The following is a 12393-nucleotide window of genomic DNA, read 5'->3' as shown; positions in this document are numbered from 1 at the left end:
CATTGGCCTTTTATAATTACCATGACTACATATACCAAATCAAGCATGGTCCAATACTCGATTCCATAAAATGGTCAATGCATTTGTGTAGCCGTCAAGTCAATGGAACTAATTGACTTCGAAAAAGGACCTCGACGACCCTTCCAATTCACTACTAGTAAGAGTTTTCATCTTTTCACCATCATCTACATCATGAGAAACTTTCATCACCTCCTTGGAAAATGAAATCTCACTTTGGGTAGCTACCATCTCCAGTGCACTGTTCCCAACCCTCCGAGGCCTCACATTCTAGACAATATAAGCCATTATACAAATTCCCCCTTATCAAGACCATGTCGCCTTGTGTAACTTTTACCACCCCATCACAAGCAGAATATCCATACCCTTTGGAGTCTAGCAAGCTCAATGATATTAGATTCTTATGCATTTCTGGGACATAGGTCACACTACCCAAAAAATACACAACCCTATCAAACATTTTGATTTTTACTACACCAAGACCCGCAACCTTCACTATTGATTTATTATCTAAATTTATTATCTAAAGTCAAATTCCCAGCCACCATTTCTTGAAGTAAATCAAAACAATCTTTTTGATAACATATGTGAGTGGCAGAAGTAGAGTCTAAATACCAATAAGAATTTGCATTCATATTTTCTGAGATTGTAAGGATATCACAATCATCATTTTCAGTAATGAAATCACACTCACCTTTGTTTTCGTTACTTTCATCCTTTTTTTGTAGGACAATCCCTTTTAATATGTCCATGCATTTTGCATTGAAAGAACTGAATATTGTTGGATCTAGACTTGCCACCCTTAGATCCCTTATCAGCTGACTTTTTCTTACGAACCTCAATTACCAATGCCAAGCCACTTGGATCTCTATCCCCTTCTTTACTTTTCTTTCGGGCTTCATGAGACATTAACATTGCTTGTACTTGTTCTAACATTATTGTATCCATTCCACATATCAGAGATTCCAAAAATACCTCATAAGAGTCTAGAAGTGAAGTTAGGAACAATAGTCCCTTTTCCTCTTCCTCCACCTTCATATCAACCTTTTTCAACTAATCAATGATCCCATCGAATTCATTCTTATGCTTCATGAGATCTCCATTCTCTTTCATCTTTAAGCGATACAACTTTCGCTTAAGTTGTAACTTGTTAGAAAGACTGATCGCAAAGCAAATCTTCTCTAACTTTGCTCGCAACCTTAGAGTAGAATCTTTATCAATAACATGGTTAAACATGTTATCTCCAATACAAAGCTGAATGGTGTTCACACACTTTTGCTCCAACTCTGCCGATTCAGCATCCTTCATGTCATCTGGTTGCCTTTCCTCCTTTCCTAGCAATGGGCGCATTAAACTTTGCTGTATAAGGATATCTTTTATTCTTCTCTGCTATTGCGTGAAACTAGTCTTTCCACCAAACTTATCAATTGAAAAATTCGTAGAACTAGTAACTTTCAACATCCTTGTTGAATCTTGAATTTACCAAACCCAAAACTTTAATACTAGTTTGTTATGGAAATTGCTCAAGAAATAACAAAGATAAAACTCAGAGAAATCAAACAAACAGAAAAACACAAGAATTTACGTAGTTTAGCCTTTTGCCTACAACCGCAGAGTGAAACTATTCTTCTATTATTGAGAAATTAAAATACTATAAATTGACCTCTATGGCTCCTCAAACTAACCCAAGATCCCTTGCACACTCTTTTTCAATAACTTCCCAAAAACACTCATCCAAACCACTCTAGTTCCAACTAGAACAAAAGACAAAGTTATAAAATGTCATTTCTCTATAGCTCTCAAAGCACACTTGCAATTCTAAAGCATAGAGATCCGCTTTTATAATATCAAAGTCTAAAGTAGAATGTGATTAGGACTCTATGTGAATAAAAAGTTTAAAACTATACAACTACTCAATGTTGTACACAAACACAAATTTTAATTAAATAAGATCTAGAATTTTAGTCAATTTAAAACTCAATAATTTAATAAAACTTTGGCTGGCTAAGAAAAAAAATTACCTTTCTTTAATTTAGTGTTAAAACGATGCCAAGTATCAAATTCTTCTTCATGGTATAAAAGTCTTGATACGTCTGAATCTCCACAACTTCCATTCTAGATAAACTTCAAAACACGTACTCAGTTATGAAGGGTTTGCACGTACGTGATAAAGCATTTAAAAATTAAAACTAGTTCTATCAAATGTAGTGTACATTTTTTATGTAATTTTCTTTACTAATTTCTTATCTATTTTTCACTAGCAATGAAATTATATATTAGCATTCTCAATCACAAGTAAACATAATGGAAATTATGAAGTTTGAGGTCAGCTAACAATGATAAATTAACCAAACTTAAAGAGCTTAAAGCTAGAATTAATTTGACTATTTCAATATGACTTATGCTTTTGCTTTTCAAAATAAAAAAAAAAGACCTCTGCTTGTTAATTTAATCATTCAAATGGAAGGAAGCAGACAAATAAACGTCATGTAACCTCAAATAAAAATAATGTTTCCAGTAAGAAAAAGTTTTCAAGTTGGTAGAGTGTTGTGATTGAAAATTTATGTATTTTTCCCCATAACAAACAATTCGCCACCAGTTTTCTTAAAGAAATCCAGCGGAACCAGAATATATATATATATAAATCACTTCAGGCAAGATTTCATGGTAATCAAGACAATAGGGGAAAAAAGAAAGAAAAAAAGACTATATGAGAGGCCAAATATTTTCACCAAACTGAGACAAATGAACTTTAGAAAAGAAGGCTCTGGCAGCTGATGGTGCATTTGAACGAACTAAATATAGAAAGCTCTTATTAAATCTGTCAGAATTCTTTGTAGTCCCTCCTTCAAGTTTGCCATGGTTGATTTTACTTTCAAGATATCTCTAATTTCGATTGTTTATGAAGCACTCAATTTAATTGATCAAATTATTGATAGTTCAAATAAAAATTTGAGAAAATATTTAATTTTCATTAAAGATGAGAGAGTATTGAGAGAAAATATTGTTAAGTTTTGGGCTAATTAAAATTCAAAATCTTATTATTAAGATTTTAGTTTGTATATAAAATTGAGTAGTTATACAATTCTAAATTTCTTGCTCTAAATCGAGTTATAATACTATTTTATTTTAGATTTTTATATTAAATTTAAATAAAAAATTTATTTAATTGTAAATATTTTATTTAATCGTGTTAAACGTGTTATTAATTGTGTTGTATCGTATTTTGACATGTTTAATAAACGTGTTAATTGTGTCACGTCGTGTTACACGGTTATTAAATGTATATGTGTACGTATTTCATATTTAAAACATAAATATTATTCATATCGTATTCATATTTAACTTTAACGTATTTCGTATCTAATTGTGTCTGACACTTTTAAAACATAAACTACGAATTGCTAGGTCTAAATGCGAGTGAGTGTTCTTGTGAAGCTATTGAGAGAGAGTGTACAAGGAGTCTTTGCATTGGTGTATAAGAAGTCTTTTGATTGGTTTAAGAAATCATTAAGATATATTTTATTGTACTTTAATTTGCCCATGGTAAAAGAATTGTTAGGATCCGTGAATGTTGGTAGGTAAGAGGCTGATCCACACAAATTTTTATATTTTTTATTTATTTAGGTTTTATATATTTAATGTTTTTTAGGTAATTTTGATAACTAACTTGCATTTTAATAGATAAAAGTAATTTTAAAAATTAAAAGTACATTTTTTTGTAAAATATTTATAAACCAAGCACAATAATATTGTTTTACAAGTAACTATATTTCTTGTAATTACATTCCCTAAACTGTGATTATATTGTAAAACCCAAAGGTAACCTTAGTTCAACTCATTTATTAGGCCTAGCTTGTTGTTCCTCAATTATCCAGGCAGGGGAACTTCGTCTAGTTCTTATCTTTCCTTGCTCCGTTCTCTAATTCCTCCCCATTGTAACTCTCCTAGTCTGACAGTTTACTTTCCCTCTCCTATTTCTTGCCCTTTTTATCCCCCGCCTCTCTCCTGCCCTTGTTCCTCCCGTTTTCTATTTTCTTGGGCTCCTTAATGTACCTTCAGTTTCCTGCTTTCCTCTTCACTTTACAGCCCACTACTTTCATATCGGGTCCCTATTTTCTCTCTCTTTTCATTCTCTTCAGTCGGCCCAGTTTTCTCCAGGTTCCCTTCATTTTTCTTCTTCCAGCTTCCTTCTTTGAATAGTTTCCCTTGAATTATCTACTCATCCGTGAATTCATCAATCTGTGATACCTTTATCCAAAAGAGAAAGCGGAATTACTCAACGTTTGAAAGGCCTTGGGTCTTGTGGAAAAATATGCATAAATAATGATCAAGTGGCTGTCCTGAGTCGCGCCAGACTGGTTTTTAAATGGGGCTTCCTTTCATTGCAAGAGCCCAAAGTTGATCCGGATGAGGAAACAAAAGGAAAAAGCCTCCTAATTACACCTACGTGCCAGGGTGGAGATTGTAGAAGTGAATGAGAGAGGAGAGGGAATTCAAGTGAAAAAGGAGATGGAAAAGAAAATGGGTTAAGAGATGATAAAAGTTTAACTGATAAAATCAACTTAAACATTTGTAATTTTCATATATGTAAATCAATCATAGGCCCCACAGCGATCAGCCCAAGATAAAATGTGTAAAAGAGGCGCGTGCGTGCCTAATTCAATCATTCTAGTAAAATAAGAAATCAATTTTTAAGAACAGGGATAGTTGTTTTTAGTTTATATTTTGTTGATTTAATTTCAAGGTTTCTTTTTGTTAAGCTAATATTTTCGACTCACGTTTTATAATTCAGATTTATCTCTCTCTTAGAAATTGTTCAAGTGTAATAGAATTAATCAAGGTGACCGTGATGATGCCTTGATTGACTCTCTTCTGAGGCTCTTCCTTTGAATGATTTTGTCTCTCCTCTGTTGCTTTGATCGACCAAGTGTTTCTCAGTTTAGCTTGTGATGTCGATTTCTTGTGTGTTGGTGATCTTGGTTTGTTTTTTGTTCATATCCTATCTGGGGTGGATTGTTGTGTTTTGACTGGACCCCGGTCCTTTTGTTTTTTAGGGTGCGTTTGTATTGGCTACTGATTACTTTTCACAGCATTTTGTTCTTCTCTCATCTTAATTTAGTGTGCTTTGCGTTTCAAAGAAACAAAATATTGCAACTGCTCCTAAATATATTTAGACATTTATATAGAACCTTATATAGGAATGGTAATGGATATCTTATTATAAGGTAACTATGGATATTTGACTTAGTTATAATGAGTTAAAATACTTTATAACTGGGTTTGAAATGAATTCGGGTAGTGATTTCATTACTCGAATCAGGGTTTGGATACCACCTCTTGAATATCCATTATTTGAACTCGATTATCATTTATAAATATTTTATTATTATTTTAATAATTAAATTAAAAATATAAAATTTTTACCAACTTTATAAGCAATGCTTTTTGTTAAAAACTAAAAAATATATAAAAGTATGATGACTCTAATTATTAATATGATGACATTAATATATTTAAATTAAAAAATTATTAATTATTTTTAAATAATATGAATATCATACCATATTATAAAGGATATAATTACTATTATATATATACTTTTAATATATATATATATATATATTTACTTTCTGTTTTGTGTTTTGACATTATAAAAATCATGACTTATAAAATTATTAATTACAATACATATACTATTTATTATATAAACTTATAACATATATATTTAAATAGAGCTTTGAAGATTAGAATAGTTTTGGAACCTAACTATTTTTTTTTAATTTTATGAAATTAAAGACAAATCTATATAGTTAATTAAATTAATTCATGAAACTATTATTATTAATGAACTTGTAATGTCTTGCAATATATATAGTTTATATATTGTGTTAATTTATAAGAAATATAATTACTATTATATATATACTAAAATATTTTTAGTATATATATATACTTTAAATATAAACATATTTACCATTTATTTTGTGTTAACATTACAAAATTTAACTTATAAAATTATTAATTATAATATATATAACTTTGTTTATATAAACTTATAATATATAAACCTAAAGAGAAGTTGTGAGATTAGAATAATTCTAAAATATAGTTATTTTTTTTAATTTCATGTAATTAAGAACTAACTCATATTGTTAATTAAATTAATGCATGAAACTATAATTATTAATTAACTTGTAATGTCTTTTAATATATATACTTTATATATATTAAGTTTATTTATAAAGAATATAATTACTATTATATATATATTTATATGTACTTAAAATATAAACATATTTACTTTCTATTTTGTATTAACATTACAAAAATTATAACTCATAAAATTATTAATTACAATATATATACCTTTTTTATATAAACTTATAACATATAAATCTAAAGGGAAGTTGTGAGATTATAATAGTTTGAAAACTTAGTTATATTTTTTTTAATTTTTTGTAATTAAGGATAAACTTATATAGTTAATTAAGTTAATTAATGAAATTATGATTCTTAATTGACTTGTAATGTTTTTTAATCTATATACTGTATATACATTGGGTTCATTTATAAAAAATATAATTACTATTGTATATATATTAAAATACTTTTAGTGTATATACACTTTAAATATAAATATATTACTTTCCATTTTGTGTTAACATTACAAAAATTATAAGTGATAAAGTTATTAATTATGTTTGAGATATTTGTTTTTAATTATTTAAATTTAAATTTTACTATTTGTGCGTTTTAATTAATTTAATTATTAGTAAATTATATATACTATGTAAAAAAAATATTATTATATATGGATACCTATTCGGATTTGGGTAATTGGATACCCATAAATAGTATTTTAATAATTTTTTATATAATTAAGTTTTTTAACGAGTTAGGATAATTATAGAATAGTAGGGATGTATTAGAGTTAGGATTAGGATAATAATTTTAAAAAATATTTGAATAGTTAACAGAATTCAAGTAATTTATTTTTTATAGGGTTCAGGTTCAGATTTCTCATTATTAATAAGTACCTTATCAGTTAACATCTTTAACCTTACACATTATGAACTAACAAATCAAATCTTAGTTATCAGTCTTACAATCGATTTTTTCTTTTTTAAATTACAATTAGTTAGAAAGAATTATTCCTGTATTTGGAAAGTTGGAAAACATCTTTTATAATTCATTGAAACTATTTAGACACGTACTGATTTGGCATGTTGAAGCTAGGGATGAATTTGTTGTCTTTATTATTGTAGAAATTTGATTCACACCGAAAAAAAGGTCAAAAAAGGATAAGGCGTGCAGGAAATTTCCTGGCAAAGGTCTATCATTCCGAATATTAGAAAAAGTTTTCTACGCAAACAAATTATTGGTGTTTTTCAGACTTTCTAGAATTCGCCAGTATTCAATTAGGAATCTGGCTACTTTTTTTTTTTCTTCGACATCACGAATCTGGGACCGGGAATACCATAAAGAATGAATCTGGGACCTTAACAAAGAGACAAGTGGGTCAGTGTTACAAACAAGAAACTTTTCAATTAATTTCAAAGACTTTCCCCTTTGATTATCATTATTATCTTCTCAAGTATTATTCCCTTTTTTTTTTCTACATAATCTATTGAGTACCTGAAATAAATAACTTCTATTTTATATATGTAACATTTTTCCCTTTGGGGTATGTAGAAAGGCCTATACCATCATGCATTGCGGTACGTATATAAAAGGTAATTTGTTGTAAATATTAATGTATCTAATAAGAAAACCAATCAACCAAGCAGTAGAACGATCAAGCACTCAGCACAATATAAGCAATCCAAACTCAATTACGAAGTCTTTAAAAAAAAAAAAAACTCAAATCCGAAGTGGAGCTTGCTTTTATCTTTCAAGTTTTGTTTTAAAGAGTACGTGAAAGATCTTAGCTTAATTGGCTACTACGCAATTACTAGTCCATTCAAGCTCATGTTTGAACAGGTCACGTAGTCAATAATTATGGTTTGAACAGGCACGTCTAATTCTTTCCCTAAAAATAAATCCATGCAACTAAGAAAATGCATAATTTTAACGAATATTAAAGCCAAGTAGATGGATGTAGTTTTCTAGCTAAGCAAATGGGAGCTTTGAAAGATCACGATGCCGTAGCAAGGTCCTCGTCTTTTACTTTAAGCAAGCGTGTGGGGTAGTGGCAATATATAACAGCTATGGAAATTTTGTCCTCAAACCTTTGTTTCAAACAATTTTTTAGCTAATTTATTTTTCTCAATTACGAATGTCAAATTCACACTAACAATTTAATTAAAAATGAAGAAAAGAAATACCTTGATGGAACCAACATGAAAATAACACTTACATTTTGATAAATGAGCATTGCGCTAATTCACTATATGACTTCAAATCAAGGGATTGCCTTGACAACTAATCCCTTGCAAAGAGAGGGAAAACAAATTGAAATGAAAAGTAAATTCAAAGGTATTTGTTGGTAAATTAAAATAATCGAAAAAGATCGCTGTTACATATATATTGTTTTCTCTTTTCTATACTTTATTCACGTACAATGATAGTGACAATTAGTCGACAAAGTATTTGGACTGAAAAGCTTAAATTACAAAGTATTTTTGATAGGATAATATAATAAGCTGTCGCATGCATTTTTGTCTCAAATAGTTGATGCATCTTATGTTTTATTTAAATTTAAGTCCGACATATACTTAATTATAAACTTTTATATAAATTAACATTTTCAGCTTCGTTTGTTCTTAAATTTATTCAATAACTATATGCATGTTGGTGTAAGTGAGTGCAAATAATTAAGACAAAAATAGTATTAGAAGAGCATTACTCAGCAGAAGATTACATCATCCATCAATTTGTTTAAATAATAAATGTAATTTACTATTTATTTATTTGGATGAGTGTATGGCCTGATTACCTTTTCACTTTCAACATGCTTAGCTGTTACTTTCGGTTTCAATCATCTAAAACAGTATATAAAATTGTTTCTTTTTCAATAGAACGTCGAAGTACGTTAGTAAATTGTTTAAAAATTCCACAAGGAGATATCTTCATTGACTTTTACGAGCAAATGTTGCACGAATTATTTTTACAGAAAGAAGGTGGTAGCTACAGCTAGGGACTTCAAAAATTTATAAAGCCGTTGAAAGCTTCCAGATGTTAAAAACTGTTTGGTATGCCAACTGTTTCCAAACTATGCGATACTTAGCGGTGCATCCCTGACTATTTTTCGAATCTTAGGCCGCACTGCAGATTGAGGTTTAATTGATGTCACCTTTTGACTTTATATATCAGTCTTTTGGTCAACGTCACCGAATTTTACAGGTATTTTATAAAAATTAATATTTGACAAAAAATAATGTTTTTTTTTAAAAACTATTTTATTAACCTCCTTAATAAGCATGTCATTAGGAGTCTCTGGCCTCACCAACAAAAGATTTTCTATGACATAAAATACTTGGTTTGGACAGAAACGAACCTGCATAATTACAAAATATCACAGCTTGAAAATCTCTTATTAAGCATTCATTTACCTACTATATATGATCACTGTAATTTAATTTTAATTTTCTTATCTACGTAAAGTTAAATAACTACGTGAAAGATATGGAGTTTATTCCAATAACGAATTAAACTTTGGTGGATGCAGGTGTAATCGTCGGTTTTAATTTCGTTAAGAAAGTTTGGTGCGATTCTTACACACGCAAGAATTAATTATCTTAGCTCTCCTTTTCCCATTGACCAAACAATATATTCCACTTGAGTCATTCACACCATCAGAGTCAATCTAAAGACCTCTATGGATACCATTGTATTCTACATAAACAAAAGTACTTATGTACATCATTTTAAATAAATTCCATAGTGTCTTAATTATTATAAATTTTTTAAACATTTTCATATCTAAATTAGTTTATTCTTTTTTACACAGAATTTCATGATTTTTACCGAAAAAATTTTTCTTCTATTTAATTTTCCATTCCATATACAAGAAATATACACCGTAATGTTTGCTCAATGGTAGTGTGCGCACATTTAGATTCTGAGCAGTTAAAAGCGTTGGATTCAAAAATTTGTTTAAAATATATCTTTAATTAAAAGACAAAACACGTCAAATGGTGTTGAAATATAGCAAATATTTTCAAATAGGAATATTAGTTGGTTTATTTCGCTTTCACTACCTTCTTTTTGGTTTATCATCAGCATCATGTAAGGCTCTAATTTTTTTCTCAAACCAATCAAGAGATTTCATTGATAATTTTTAAAAAAAAATTACAAGGTGAAATAGAGAAATGACACTCAATGTTGGATTCAATAATTTTTTTATATAGTATCATAATTAAAATGATAATAATAATTAGTAAATTCATTAGCATTATTAACTTAATAAAATTTTAATATAAGTAATATAATTAATAAAAATTTTTGACACTTCATTGGTGTAATGCCTGCTATATCAAATTTTTACAAAAAACCTAATGATAGAGGCTGATACAAAACAGAGATCACAATGACAGTGTGCTGAATCAAAATAAAATAACTATAAGCTGAATCATAATCAAGCATATAACCAGTATCTTCAGCATCAGAGGGCGTGAGAATGTGTCCATATAACACGGAACAACAACGAGAGCTTTCAGCTATGGATAGGAGCAGAAACAGTGCGTGTCAACGGCAGAGAACAGATCCCATAATGTGGAGCTAATCCATGCTAAAGTGTACTGGCAGAGAGCAAAACAAGACCACCATAGCGGCAGCAAAGTATATTGTAGAAGCTGACCTTTCGTTTCATAATATTCGAACCTAAATTTATTGTTTTACAAGATATTAGAACATAAAATTGATTATACATATGCTGATACTTTTCCAAAAGATTATGCATATGAGGGAAGATTTTTATATATAAAATTTTCAACTAAATCTCCGAGGTGCTATGTTAAAAAAAAAATACATCAATTCTGTTTATTGAAGAATCTCAGAGCAGGTCATTTTCCAAATTGATGAAGAATTTGTCCTTCTGCCATGACATGATTTTGAACTTGTGGAATATACCTATTAGCAGAATAGTTTCTTGTTCCTTTGGAGAACGTAAGTTCATACCCAGCTGTTCCTTACCTAGAAATTAAGAAAAAAAAATCTATAAATTTGCCCCGCCTTTTTCGGTTACAAACATGAAAAAAAAAAAAAGAAGCAGGTGAACTCAATCAACTAAAGCAAGATATACATGCAGAAGTTTCCTTCCCCTCTCTTTTGTCATCTTTTTTGGTGGGACAACACGTTTTTGCTAAATTCTGAATTAATAGAAACAAAGCTTTCCTTATATCTTGTGTTTTAATTTTTGTCGATTGTTTTCACAGGGATAATAATGGTGACCTGCACTAAGCCAATTATTACCTGTTACGCATATGAATTACAGCTAGCAGCCAAATTCCATTTGTCACACTCTACTTAAAAAACAATTCTCCCTTCACCTCCATATCCAACTAATTTTTCTTTCTCCTTTTTCGCATTCTCCATTGACTTAGATGCGATTGGGGGTATGCAAAGGAGTAGAAGCCTCCAAGGCAGAGCTCTCTGGTCTCTATAAATACAGGAAATTCTGTAGATCCGATATCACCAGCTCTGAACTTGGAGCCTTTCTACTTCTTTGGTTTTTCTAATTTTTTGCCAACTTGTTATATCCATGGCTTCCAAATATTCCTGCCCTTTAAATAAGTTCAAATTCTTCTTAGGGTGGTTTTTACTTCTTATAAATATGGCCTCTGCCCAATTGTCCTCTAACTTTTATGCAACAACATGCCCTAGGGCACTTGCCACCATTAAATCTGCAGTGAGCTCTGCTGTCTCGAAAGAGGCTCGCATGGGGGCTTCCTTGCTCCGTCTTCATTTCCACGATTGCTTTGTCAATGCAAGTCTTCTCTCGCTTCATCTTTCCAGCTCGCTACCAACTTAATTCATTTTCCTTGAAACATCCTTGCTTGTATGCACGAGTTCAATTTGCTTGCTGATACTGTATGTCTAGTCAGAAATTTCGGTCACTACTAATTACTACTAGACAATTACAAAAGAAAACCTGAAAAACTAGCTAGTTAAAAAAAATGCAGGACCAAAGCAAATGCTATGGTCCCTTTTTACCATTTACGTATTTTGATTTGCTTTGAATCTTCCAGTATTTTTCCCTTACTATTAAAGTTAAGAATGTCTTTTATCCTTTTTCTCCTTTGTTCTTTTAAAGGTTAGGACGATGTCACATAGGTAGAAAGATTCCCTGCAATTTGTATTTGAGATTTGCTTTACCAAATTTTTTTTGGGGGGCAGATTTGTTTTACTAATTTAATTCAAAAGAAAACCAAA

General features: G+C 29.9%; 1 protein-coding gene across 1 annotated transcript in view; it reads left to right on the top strand.

Moving 5' to 3' along the window:
- The first annotated feature begins 11244 nt into the window (after positions 1–11244).
- LOC110421151 (cationic peroxidase 1-like) overlaps positions 11245–12393 on the top strand; it is a 3025-nt gene continuing 1876 nt past the window's right edge. The window contains exon 1 of the mRNA XM_021434647.2: positions 11245–11947. Within this exon, the coding sequence (XP_021290322.1) occupies positions 11723–11947 (225 nt within the window). The 5' untranslated portion in view covers positions 11245–11722. The remainder of the gene's footprint in view (positions 11948–12393) is intronic.

This window comes from Theobroma umbraticum, unplaced genomic scaffold (assembly GCF_002168275.2).
Source record: "Theobroma umbraticum cultivar Fairchild unplaced genomic scaffold, ASM216827v3 scaffold_130.0, whole genome shotgun sequence".
In the NCBI taxonomy this organism is placed as follows: domain Eukaryota; kingdom Viridiplantae; phylum Streptophyta; class Magnoliopsida; order Malvales; family Malvaceae; genus Theobroma; species Theobroma umbraticum.
This window is presented reverse-complemented; position numbering and strand designations above follow the sequence as displayed.